This window comes from Hypomesus nipponensis, chromosome 28, assembly GCF_054491055.1.
Source record: "Hypomesus nipponensis isolate SF chromosome 28, ASM5449105v1, whole genome shotgun sequence".
Taxonomy (NCBI): Eukaryota; Metazoa; Chordata; class Actinopteri; order Osmeriformes; family Osmeridae; genus Hypomesus; species Hypomesus nipponensis.
Window position 1 is genome coordinate 8,534,163 of NC_140388.1, and position 12,660 is coordinate 8,546,822.

General features: G+C 43.8%; 3 protein-coding genes and 1 non-coding gene across 4 annotated transcripts in view; 2 read left to right on the forward strand and 2 right to left on the reverse strand.

Annotated features, from left to right (window-relative positions):
- zdhhc8b (zDHHC palmitoyltransferase 8b) overlaps positions 1-2,279 on the forward strand; it is a 42,450-nt gene extending 40,171 nt beyond the window's left edge. Inside the window, exon 11 of the mRNA XM_084694473.1 lies at positions 291-2,279. Within this exon, the coding sequence (XP_084550599.1) occupies positions 291-447 (157 nt within the window). The 3' untranslated portion in view covers positions 448-2,279. The remainder of the gene's footprint in view (positions 1-290) is intronic.
- A 1,343-nt stretch (positions 2,280-3,622) lies between these two features.
- On the reverse strand, positions 3,623-8,048 carry ranbp1 (RAN binding protein 1). The gene is made up of 6 exons (XM_084694475.1): positions 7,846-8,048; positions 6,134-6,270; positions 5,591-5,748; positions 5,329-5,457; positions 5,138-5,206; positions 3,623-4,802 (listed from the first exon to the last, which is right to left on the reverse strand). The coding sequence occupies exons 1-6, from the start codon at positions 7,858-7,860 to the stop codon at positions 4,660-4,662; spliced, it is 651 nt and encodes a 216-aa protein (XP_084550601.1). The 5' UTR covers positions 7,861-8,048; the 3' UTR covers positions 3,623-4,659.
- On the reverse strand, positions 4,948-5,078 carry LOC146219875 (small nucleolar RNA SNORA77). The gene has a single exon (XR_014752992.1). It is a non-coding gene; the product is annotated as a small nucleolar RNA SNORA77 (small nucleolar RNA).
- Positions 8,049-8,503: 455 nt separating the features above from the next.
- trmt2a (tRNA methyltransferase 2A) lies at positions 8,504-12,616 on the forward strand. The gene is made up of 11 exons (XM_084694474.1): positions 8,504-9,421; positions 9,642-9,750; positions 9,849-10,030; positions 10,379-10,493; positions 10,649-10,764; positions 10,871-10,982; positions 11,151-11,273; positions 11,442-11,517; positions 11,625-11,741; positions 12,084-12,180; positions 12,264-12,616. Exons 1-11 carry the CDS (start codon positions 8,742-8,744, stop codon positions 12,463-12,465), a joined length of 1,929 nt encoding a protein of 642 aa, XP_084550600.1. The 5' UTR covers positions 8,504-8,741; the 3' UTR covers positions 12,466-12,616.
- The last annotated feature ends 44 nt before the right edge of the window (positions 12,617-12,660 follow it).

Sequence of the window (12,660 nt, forward strand, 5' to 3'; positions counted from 1 at the left end):
GCTTCATCTTTCCTCGTTTTTGCTTCTTCACCCTCCTAAACGCATATTGTCACACCATTTCTCCATGCTTCTATTTATACCCTTAAATCCACCATAACACACGAATGCCACTCCATCGCACGCATCTGTCTCTGTCTCTGTCGGTCCTACATAAACTCTTGTTTGGGAAATCTCGGCATGTCTTTCATTACTCTTTCCTTTATTCCTGCTCAAACCATGCCAACACCTTAACAAGTGGAGATTTTGAAATCAAATTCACCCAAAACATTGTTTTTGTCTCCCCTATTCAGAGAAGCCATGATGCAAAGTAAAGTCAATGGCCAGATGGACTGTCACCTAGGATCCGCCCCCTGCAGTGTTCAAGGCCCCCCCCTCAGTCCCGGTCGTCACGGTAACGTCAAAAAGGTGACGGGTGTCGGGGGCACCACCTACGAGATATCTGTGTGAGATGGGCGGGGCTATCAAACCAGGGTGGATGCTGGGTGGCCACTGCCATGGCAACAGTCTCCAAGGTCAACAACCATGCCACAGAAGGAGAATTGTCTTCTTCCTAATTTTGATCAGCTATTGACCAATCAAGGAGGCATAGCACGTCCTGCTTGGAGATTATTGACCAATCGGAGGCTGCCTCTGTTTTCACAGGCCTAGACTAAGTTTGGTGATTGTATGCGTGTCTGTACTGGAGGGGTTGGTTGTGATTGTTGTGTTTCATCACACCTGAGGGCATATCTATGGAAGGGTGTTTTGCTGTTGATCCGTTTTGTGGCTTGTGGTATTGATCATCAGTCAGTGTCATCCACACCTCTCAACTCTGGTACTTTGTTACAGCTGTTGAAGTTGTTGCTCTCAAAAAAGTACTTAGAGAGAAATACCCACGTAGGAAACCCTATTAAATGTACATGACTCTCTGACTCTCTTGTTCCATTATACTACACAGCTATGGAAAGCCACGTGCAAATTGCTCTGTGTGAAGTTGGTCAAACTCTTATAGAGACCCGGTGCTTTACATACTCTATCATCTAACCACGTCAAGAAAAATACAATTTCATTGCAGAACAGCACGTTCGGAGCAGGATTTAAGAACCAGTGTTCCATTTGTAATGAATATTGAATATTTAGTAAGCCCAAGCTAAATGACGTCAATAACCAGTTCTAGCAGCTGCAGGTATAGTGGGCAGTGTAGTCTGGCTCATGGCAGAGGTCCTGGTCCTGTTTGTGTTTTCATCCTGCCTGGGTGAGTTTGAGGGTCTTTACCGAAGGTTAGATCTCCTTCTCTTATATACATATATGTAACAGAGTTACAGTCTATACGTGACTGTATACTGAATAATGTTGTCCAATATCCTCGTTATGAATAGGGAAGATAAAGGGGAGCCAGTCAGTCTGGCATTAAACTGAGGTGGCTTGGGTTCCGGAACATTCTGAATACCTCATTTAAATTGGTACTTGTCCTGTTTAGTGCTTTACCAACAAGATAGGTGCTCAGCCCCACACAGGCAACACACCTGTTTATTTGTATTTTGTTTAGCAGGTCACACTGTAATTATGTTCAGCCATATAGTTATCTTTGCGACAATTCATATCAAGAGAATGAAACCAGTGCAAACTTAGTCACTGACTGTCATTAAATGAAGTCACACCGATCACTCATTGTTTATTTTGTAGTTTTTTTATTAGTTTGTTTTTTATACCCAACCTTTCAAAAATGTTTGATACATCTTGCTTTTTTATACAGATACTCAAGCTTGAAATGGATGTTTGTATTTTTGAGTGGATTTTAGTTTTTCTTCTTTTTGTTATGACGTATAACTTAAATAAATAAAGAAACTAATAAATAATAGAGCTGACACAGGGAAGGTTATCATAGTTTGTTGTATTTTGCTGTGTAAAAAACTAATCAATGAATTTGTATGACAAAGAAACATAAGGGTATGCAGCAGATGTTGTCAAGAATCCAAGAGGGACATACGTCCACCTCTCTTCCTGTCCCTGAAGGTGGGTTCAGAGGAAAGACTGAACTCTTTGAACGGACTCGCTCATTCTATTTCTCTGCCCCAAAGTGAATGTCATCATGACGTCATTGGGCTGAGGCCATCCATCTGCTCTGAGCAGCTGTCCGGTACAGCCAACTACAGTAGATGAGACCAGCCATAAGAAAAAGTCAACTATGGGACTGTTTATGGCAGTGTTGTTCACAGAAGAAAAATATAGTTTCATAGGTACATTGAATATTTTTGTCCATAAAAAAGAAACCCCCGATTAAATCTAGCTTGATCATTTTCCTGTTTTGTTTTGTTTTTTTATGCTTGTATTCCATTCTTTCTGAAAGAATAGCGCAGAATGCGTGAACACTTCTTTTTGCCGTATGTTGTTTATTTAGCAACCTCAAAATTACCACTTCAGCTACAGGATCCACCACGGTGGCCTTTCAAGAGGACAATAATGTTTACAGCACAAATAGCCTACAACCAGTGGAATTGTGATGCCGAAGTGAATAAAGGTCACCACAAAGTCCCTAAACTATCTAGGTTTAACTGTACTTTATTGAAAGATAGTAACAGCTCTGACTTCAACACAGATTGCTATACTGTGAAAGATAACATTAGATCTGACAGTCTTGTGATTTATGGTAAAGTTGTTAACAAACAACTGACCTGATATATTGAACATCCTTCAAGCACACACAATTATATTTCCCCTTAAAGAAATGTTATTTTCTGTCATTTATTTAAGCAATTATCTGTCAAATTACATTTGAACACTGTTGGGTCATGCCTGTTGCTGTCATGATTGTGATAAGATGTTATCTGACTATAGAAGATAGAGAATAATATACAATATATTGTTAATGTACATGATGGACTATTTTTGTGGAAAGAAAAATATTTGCCACTTGGTGACCATAAATAAAAGAACGTTTCCAATAAACAAGTGAAGCGTCTTAATTATTTCATGAAAATACTTCAGTGGACAGTGTTTTCTTTTACTTTCACATGGACAAACATTCTAATGTGGAAAAAATGAAGTTGCCTCAGTAAAAATGAAGTCAAAAGCAGCTTGCCTTTAGTTTTTTAGAACCCAGACACCAGGAAAGGCCTTTCCGTGTAGACATCTGACAAGCTTGACTGGGACTTGGTCTTGGAATGACAGATGTACATCCATTTTTCTTGCGTACACACACAATTTATCGTTGCAACCGCACAATTTAGACCAGTGGTTTTCAACCCTGGTCCTTGATATCCCCTGCCCTGCATGTTTGAGATGTTTCCCTGCTCCAACACACCTGATTCTAATAATTGGTCGTTATCTGGCTTCTGCAGAGCTGGATAACGACCGGATCATTAGAATCAGGTGTCGAGCAGGGAAATATCTAAAACATGCAAGTCAGGGGGTCCCAAGGACCAGGTTTGAGAACCAAACAAATTATACCTGCTTTAGTAAAAATAAAATCAATTGATTATTTTGATTTGTAAAATTTCAGCCCCCCCCCCCCCTTTCAATTTTATCCTGCTTCCAACCAAATCTTGGCATACAGAACAGCACCCAATATGGATACTGGATATACCAACTTATGTTGTCACCTCCAAATATATTTTCATACAAACTAGTGAGAACAACTCAATGGTCTTTGAGAGCTTTTATTGGAAGGTGAAGGAATCGTCTCAAACCATTTGAGTGCAAATGAAAAGCAACATTTCATCCATGTACATTTATTTACAGATGAAACTGGCACTTTGAGGCAAGGTCAACTCAATCAGTGGGATAGGTTAAGAGTTAGGACCAAGAGTGTAGACCTGACATGGCCTTGTCTCTCTCTAACTTTACAGAATCTACATGCTTTTTGCTTCAGGTCCAGGGAATGTTCATGACTTCAAAACAAGCTAGAGCCACTGGTAAGGATCTTGCGTCAGGATGTAGCCTACACCGATAAACCGTTGTCTTGAATTTGGTGCGATAAACCTTAGTAAACACCTAAAAAAAAAAACTGGAACACTGTAATATTGACGCAAGTACATCAAATTGCCAACAGCTGCAGTTCAACACCTAGTATATGCTGCTGTTACCAATTACATTGAACCTCAGTTATCTAAACACGCTTCCCCCTCCTTGTTAATCTCTCCCAACATGATGACACCTGGAGAAAATACAACCAACATTGAATCAGCACCCCCAATTCATTTGGCCATGATAGGGGAGCCTGGTTGACCAGAGGAAGAAGCATCTGAGACAGAGACTTGATCAAATTCCAAGAGTTTCCTGCCCATGCAAGCCGCCTCCTGAATCCTCTTCCCTCAAAGCTACCTCTGCTAAAAAAAAAAAAAAACTAAAAAAAAAAAAACTAAGAACATTTGCCCAATGTGGGAATGATCAATATCACAAGCCTCATGTTATAGTTAGTTGTGATGACAGTAACTAAAGATGACAGTTTGATTTCCATGATAGATGAGAGGGTGTGAGTGGGGAGGGGCACGTTTTAATGCAGCATTTCTTGTCGTTTTTTGAGCGGCACCTAGGTCTTGTGATCTCCAGGCAAACAAATCATAAAAAGAAAAACAAAACAAATCAATATGAAAGTGTCCAAATTCAGTTTCTTTAGAGTCTATCGTAGAAAAAGAGGAAAATGACAAGTCGAAGATCTGGTAAAGCAAGTTCTTGGTTTCATTTCTCCTCTTTCTTCTCTTCTGCCTTCTCCTCTTTCTTCTCTTCCCCGGTCTTGTCATCCGACGTCTTGGTCTTGCCCTCGTCCTTCACAGTGAGCTCCTCCAGCTTCTCCGCCACTTTGTTTGCACTGTCAGTATCCCCTGTGGAACACAACAACACATCGATATCAAACCAACTTCCGGAACGTTCTCCACAGACGTGTGTTTATCAAACTCATTAGCGGAGGTTAGAGGCGAGACAACAGGCTTGTTGTGTATAATGAGGAGAGCTGAAAAGAACATTTTGGACTGTGTGCAGGACATACCATCCCTGACCTTCTGGTAGGAGGGTCAGCGAGTGTTACATTCTGCATGTTAATGTAGCAGACAGAAAAAGTTCCCAGCAGGAAGGATCAGCTGGGAACAGAGTGAGTCTGCATATTTCTCCCCTCCCCCCAGATGCTTAGAGAAGCGTCTTGAAGATTTTTTCCACCTACCCGATCCCTCTTGAAATTTCCGGACCTCCTCCTTGCATTCATCGAACTTCACCTTGAATTTCTGAGCATCTAAAAAGAAGGAAAGACAAACGGTCGCTTATTACTATACCCAAGTCATACACCAGGACCCCTCTGGGACTTTTCCAAACAAATCCTTTCGACGGACTGCGTGACGTCTTCTTGAGACTTACTTTCTGCGTTGAGGAAACGAATGGCCAGAAGCTCTGGTTTGGGATGTTCATCTGCAAAGTCTGCTAGTGTGTTCCATACCCAGGCCCGGTCACTGCCCGCGTTGGGCTTCAGGTCCATCGCAGGGGAAACTAAAGACGCACACAATAATAACAATGTTTTAGGTACCTTTAATGCTCATTGTACAGCAAGCGCAACTCAGACAGACGTGGCACGGTAACGGCACGGTAACGGCACGGTAACGGCACAGAGAGCCAAACTCACTGTGGTGGTTGGCACAGATTTTCAAGGTCCTGTCTCTCCTCATCAGGAGGCGGATGGTGCCCTTCTCTTTGTGTCGCAGCAGCTTGACGTCGCCCGTGCCGCGCTCCTTCCACTCTGGGGGCTCGTTCTCAGACGCAAAGCGGTACAGCTTGGCTCGCCTTGGGGGGGGGGGGGGGAAGAGAGCAGGTTGTGGTTTGATAGGATCCCCCGAGACTGCCGTTGTTCGTTCACTTCACATGCACTCGCTTCAACGCGCATGACTTACATTTAAATGTGGTCATTTAGCAGACACTCTTATCCAGAGCAACTTAGTCGGTACAAGGACATTCTCCCAGAGGCAAGTAGGGTGAAGTGCCTTGCCCAAGGACATGTCATTTAGCACGAACCAACAACCTTCTGATTAATTAGCCTGACTCCCTAACCGCTCAGCCATCTGACCCCCTAAACTTGAAAAGCCAAATCCTGCCCCCCCATATGAAAATGTGATGCTGAGGGTACAGAAACGCCAACCTCGAAAGCAATGCCGTTTAGTACAACACGTACATTTTGAAGAGCTCTTCCTCGTCCTCCTCTAGTGTTTTCACATCCTGCTCGGGGAGGGACACGATGGGCTCAAAGTGAGGGTCGTGGTTGGTATCTTCTGCATTATCTGTGGATGCATCATGGTCTTCTTGTGGCTCCTACAAGGGGAAACAATAGATTAAAAAAAAAACAATTCAGAACTATTTTTCACATGATTTCAGAAACTATGATTGGACTTCTTGGGGGTTTCATCTAGTTGCAACTATATTATTTCAGGTTGTTAAGATACGAGGTAAAGCCCTCAGTGGAAAAGCGTCCACACTGACCTCACAGCAGTGTGAATAGAGGGATTGTGGAGATCAAGGTTGGGGGCTCTCTTTTGTATTCGCTTCACAGTTACCACTGGCTTGCAGATGGCTGGTGCTGAGCCAAGCAAATGTGTGCAAATGTGCCTTGCCATTCCATGGCAAATAGGTGTTATAGTTCTCAGCTTGTAGTAAAACCATACAATACCAAAGTCTCAAAAGTTACTATGGGTGCGTGCAGAAAGTGGTAGTAATTACGTGAAATTTCGTTCATGGTTGACCTGCAGAGAACTTGTTCCATGTAATGAATTACATTTTTGACAAGCTATTAACTAGTTATCTGAACTACACGTTCATTGCCAAATGCTAAGAACATAGCCTTGCTAACCAAATGGATGTCTGAAAACTTTAAGCGGAGGGGCGCATGTGACTCCATGCTTCCAGGATACCAAAAGGCACGTTTGCCAGTCATCTCCATCACTGACGAGGTATATTTAACTTAAAAACAAAGACGTATGGAATACCAAGCCAGTAGTGTAACCGCTAGAACCAACGCCTGCTTGGTCAAAATGTAGTATGTTTATCATAAAACACCAGTACATTTAGTTGCCAAGCAGAGTTTGGCCTGCTGTGTCTGAGCTAGCTAGCCTAGCTTTAAAGCTAGCGTGCTTGCTGCGAATGCTAGGCCATTCATGGAGGTCCACACATCGACACTTGTAAAGGTAGCTCACTTAACAATTTAACAAGCTAGCAATTGTGCGTGCACTTCCCACTGTCAAAGACGCAGTTGTCAGTCCAATTAAAAGTTAGCTAGCTACATGATGCGATAGTAAACTATCATAGCGACCAAGTTTGCTGATAACAGTAAACTAGGCTACACAGGCTAGCTTGCATCATTCTGCATCGCAGCTAACAACTGTTGTCAGGTGAGACAACACATTTCAAAGCCAAATACGTAAAATTAAATCATGACTTAACCCAACGACAGTGTGATTATCTGCACGTCAGCGAGCCAATTGCCCTTTAGCTCGGTAAAGTACCTACCTAAAGAGGGACACATTGAAATAGCACATTTTGGTAAGCTAGCTAGCAAGTTAATGATGGCTAACTAGGTAGCTGCCCATTTATCCCAAAACCTGACCAGGCTAGAGAAAGGCGGCAAAAGTACACTGTTTTACACTTTCTTTACACATTAAACGTACACCTTTTATTTCATCCGTCTTACTAGTTACCATAATAAAGCACATTTTCACTATTTACGCCTAACTGAAATACATTGACATTGTTCATTTAGATCCTAGTCGGCGTTTTCCTCTTTGCAGTGCCTAGATAACTTTGATAATACCAATGAAAATACATATTTTAAAATAAAATGTTCATTTCAATGCATTTAAGATACTTTGGAACATAAAAAAATCGTAATCTCACCTTCGGATCTGCCATATTAATGTAGATGTTTATAGATGATGGAAGTTAATCGAAAGATTCAAACCAAACTCGTCCTTCCCTTTGGTTTTCTTTCGCCTCTTCCTGCTGCTGGTACTGCTGCGACTTGCTTTCGCGCGCTGAAATTTGCTGCTATGCTACAGCACAAACCCTTTGCAACGTTGACAAATATATTTTAGACATGACCAAATCAATTGTGCTTCACACAAACTAAAGTGCAATTGCAATGCAAGTATTATTATTTGATCGTCTATTCGTGTATAGACAATTTTAAAAACTTAAGTTTATTTATATTTCACCACGCATTTCGTTTACCACACTTACTGTGCATTTGTCAAATTACAAAATAAATTGTAATGTTTTTTTATGATTAAGTTATGTTCATACAATAACGAAATCTAAAAGCAAAAGTAACAATGCAACAAATTAATTCACATTAAACAGTGAGAAGCCTTTAAGAGCTATAGTAATCGTCACTTCCTGTGTCTGATTTAACGTAAATGTAATATATGTTGTAATACAAATTTAAATTGAATAATAATGCAAACAATTGCACTGTTTCTTCACTGACGTTATATTTATTGTGAAATGTGTAAAATGATATATCTTTCTTTATTAAATATTCCTGCATGTCAAAGTTCAGAGTCACACGTGTTTCCACAACATCATGGCAGCTAGCACACATCAGCAATTGCCGTGCCAGTCATAAGTGAAACTACGCGCGGTTACAGTGAGTGAACCTTTGAATTAATTGTACGTAACTCCGTTTCAAGTGCCAATGCGCAGTTACAAATGCTCAAAGTTCTGCAAGTTTATGAAGCATACTTTCAAAGTGAGTTCACGTAAGACCCTGTGCCTGATTTGCGAGCTAACTGTACATGCGTATAGGTTTGTTATTTCCCTCAGTTACACTACAGAAAATGGCAGATGTTCACATCCCATTATCTGCCTCTCCACATCTGAATGAGGATAAGGAAACGGGCAGGGGGAGTATCATTACGGAAGACAAAGTGGATGGAGTAACATCTAGTAAAGGAAAAGCTGATGGAGCTGGAGAGGAAGAGGAGGGCTCCGACCCAAACATGTACCGCTACATCAAAGAGGACCTGTTCACATCGGAGATCTTCAAAGTGGAGATCCAAAATTTACCAAAGTATATCGGTTTTAATGACGTGAAGAAGTTCCTGGCCAAGCATGGCGTCAACCCTCACAAGATCAAAATGTTTGGGAAGCAGCCATTCGCCTTCGTCACCTTTAAAAATGAGGAAGAGCGGGACAAAGCAATGAAGATGCTGCACGGGATGCAGTGGAAGGGTCGGGCACTGAGCGTGCGGCTGGCCAAGCCCAAGGTCGACCCCATACTCAGGAAGAGGAGGCAGGACGAGACGGAGGGGTCAGGGCAGCCCCCGTCGAAACGGCAGCAGGAGGCAGAGGAAGACGAGGTACCTTTCAGCACCCAGATCGCCAATGTGGTGACCCCCCTGTGGAATGTGCCCTATGAGGAACAACTAGAGAGGAAACAGCAGGCAGTGGAGGGGGTGCTGCAGAGCCTATCGAGGTAGGGGCAGGGCCACTTTCCTAATTCTCATCACCCCAAGTTTACCTGTATGCACTTGATTATGCTAGTGCTACACCTTGTGTTCAATGTCAGACTAAAGTGTTAAGCCGCAAAGGACACAATAAAACAAAAAACGACATCACAGCTCCAACAAGGGTATTCAAAACCAAACTGGAATTGAATTACATGTCACGCTTGCTTTTCTCCCATGTCTCCGCAGAGAAATAGGCTTCACCAACAAGGAAATGCTAGCCTGGCTGTACACACAGCGAAACAAGCACAACAACATGTGTTGTCCCCTGGAGACCATCAGACCATCACCCTTACTGGTGACATCACATCCTGTTCTGACTCATTCCGTTTGTTCTTTTATTTTTACAGCATGGCTCCATGCAAACAAAAACATCCCTCTTCTCTTGTCCCGCAGACTGAGTACAGGAACAAGTGTGAGTTCCTCATCTCTATGGGGGCGAATGGTGAGGATAAGACAGTGGGCTTCCGACTGGGGAAGTACAAAGGAGGTTCCTGCGCCGTGGTGGGCCCCTCTGACTCCATCCATGTGTCAGCCAGGGCCAAGAGAGTCGTCAGCGAGGTCCAGAAATTCATCAGGCAAGTCCATGTCATTGAACGATTGCGAGAGATATCATGTCTTGGCCTTGTGTCGATTCAAAATCCTCGGCTGAGATGTGATATCTGGGTAAAAAGATGACGTTCGTGGTTTCTGAGCTGCCTCGTGGAGTCTCACATCTGGGACACAACCGGAGCCATCTTGAAGCAATGAAAATGTTGCATGTCACGTAAACACTGCAACCATACCTGCAGCTGTTGTTGTCGTCATGTGATGTCCCGTGGTTTTCATTTACCAGATGTTTTTATCCCAAGCAACTTTTTGATCTGTCGTCAAATGCTCTGACTTAGACTTAAAACGTAACATCGGTGGCTTTGTTCGGTGCACAGGACAACGGCTTACGCGGTGTACAGCCCTGAGACTTACGATGGGCACTGGAAGCAGCTAACCGTGAGGACAACCAGGACCGACGAGGCCATGGCCATGGTGTTCTTCAACCCACAGGTGCTCACTCCCACAACGGCGACGGAACCGTTTGATCCCAATCGGAACTCCCAGTGTTACTTTGAATGGATGGAATGCGGTGTTGAACGATTCACGGGTCTTTCCAGCAGCGAGGCTTGTGAAACTTACCGTACGTCTCTCCTGTGTTCCGACAGAAACTGGAGGAGGCCGAACTCGACAGCCTCAAGAACTCGCTGAGGCAGTTCTTCACGGAAGGAGAAGGGAAAGAAAGCGGGCTAAACTCTCTGTACTTTGTGAGAGAGGGTCAAAGGTGTGTGGATTAAAGCACATGATCAATGCCCGGACCATAGCTCGTTCTCTCAAGTGTACTCGCAAAATCAAACCGTTTTCAAGCTTACTGTCTTGTGTTCATTCAGGACCTCCCCGAACCCCGAAGACCTGCCATCAGAGCTAGTATTTGGGAAGGAGTACATCAACGAAGAGCTTCTCGGTCTCAAATTCAGGATCTCTCCTCACTCCTTCTTTCAGGTAAATCAGTTTATAATTAGTTTATATCATGTCATCAAGTTATTTGAAAAGACCTGGACAGTAGGTTCTCTGTTCACTACAAATGATGAGTTTTGCATCGTATTGTGCGGATCCATTGTAAGAGGTTGGGGGGCGGAGGAGGTCTGACAGCTCAGGTGTTTCTCCCAGGTGAACACGGGTGCTGCGGAGGTTCTGTACTCCACGGTGGGGGAGTGGGCCCAGCTCGACGAGGACAGCACCGTGCTGGATGTGTGCTGTGGGACGGGCACCATCGGGATATCGTTAGCCAAGGTAAACCAGAACCACAATGGCCGACTGGTGGTTTAGCTCCGCTCTAGAGGATTTGACTGCGGTTCGAGAGATCTTTCGCAGGTTCAAATCCTCCCGTGTATCGCTTTGGACAAAAGCATTTTCTTGTACTGTCCACCGCTAATCACTTTGTTTTTCTCTGTGTACCAGAGGGTGAGGAAGGTCATTGGAATAGAACTGTGCCAGGCAGCAGTAGAGGATGCCAAAGTGAATGCCCAGATTAATGGTAACTCTTTAAGTATAGACCTAGTCAAGCTTTATAAACCAGAATACTTCTTTCAGCATTAAAAAGTGATGTGTGTGTATTTATATATTTTGACACCCCCCTTCCAGGTCTGACTAATGTGGAGTATCACTGTGGCAAGGCTGAGGATGTATTCCCCAGCGTGCTCAATGCTCTGGTGTCCCCCAACGTCACGGCCATCGTGGATCCACCCAGAGCTGGCTTACGTAAGATCACACACACACACAACAAAAATAGGACTACAGCTATCATATATGGTTAGTTTGGCTTGCTGTCACGGTTCAAGCTTCTCATGTGAGTCTCCATGGACAGTTTTGAACTGAAAAACCAATTCTTTGGGTGGCCTTGATTACATTTAGTCATTTAGCAGACGCTCTTATCCAGAGTGACATACAGTAAGTACCGGGACATTCCCCCGAGGCAAGTAGGGTGAAGTGCCCATGGACACATCATTTTGCACGGCCAGGAATCGAACCGGCAACCTTCCGATTACTAGCCCGATTCCCTAACCGCTCAGCCACTTGCCTCCCTACTCCCCCTTGATGCAGATTCCAAGGTGATTCTGGCCATCAGGAGAGCGGAGCACCTGAAGAGGCTGGTGTACGTGGCGTGCAACGCCAAGGCGGCCATGACCAACTTCATAGAGTAAGTGACGCACCGATCATCTTTTTCCCACTTTGCCAGAGCTGCAACCTGAGTCGCTGAAGGCTAACCCTCGTCATGTTCAGTCTGTGCAGAGCTCCCTCCAAGCGGGTACGTGGGTCTCCCTTCCGTCCCGTGCGAGCCATGGCCGTGGACCTCTTCCCCCAGACCATGCACTGTGAGATGCTCCTGCTGTTTGAGCGGGTGGACTACAGCTCCCAGACCACCAGCAAGGAAGAGACTACAATTCCCACGGAGAAACAGGAAGAGACAACCAGCACGTCTTAATGTATCGATAGCGGTTCATGCTTTGTTAGGGGACATGTGACATGGCGTCAAGGGTATGCAGTCTTATGTTGATGCCGATACGGCGATAATCTTAAGTCTTTGTTCTGTTCACAAGAGCTCATTTTTTCTGATTAAATTGATTTTGACCCTAGGCTATTTGGATCGCATTGGTATTTTTTCCACTTACACCATTTG

Excerpts from the sequence above, each read along its gene's own strand:
- ranbp1 (XM_084694475.1), bottom strand. Across the intron at positions 5,458-5,590 it reads AATCTGTGCCAACCACCACA|TTTCCCCTGCGATGGACCTG; the intron begins GTGAGTTTGGCT and ends GTGCGTCTTTAG. Across the intron at positions 5,207-5,328 it reads TCGTTTCCTCAACGCAGAAA|ATGCTCAGAAATTCAAGGTG; the intron begins GTAAGTCTCAAG and ends CCTTCTTTTTAG.
- trmt2a (XM_084694474.1), top strand. The coding sequence starts at position 8,742 with ATGCGTATAGGTTTGTTATTTCCCTCAGTTACACTACAGAAAATGGCA. Across the intron at positions 10,494-10,648 it reads TGGTGTTCTTCAACCCACAG|AAACTGGAGGAGGCCGAACT; the intron begins GTGCTCACTCCC and ends GTGTTCCGACAG. Across the intron at positions 12,181-12,263 it reads GCCATGACCAACTTCATAGA|TCTGTGCAGAGCTCCCTCCA; the intron begins GTAAGTGACGCA and ends CGTCATGTTCAG.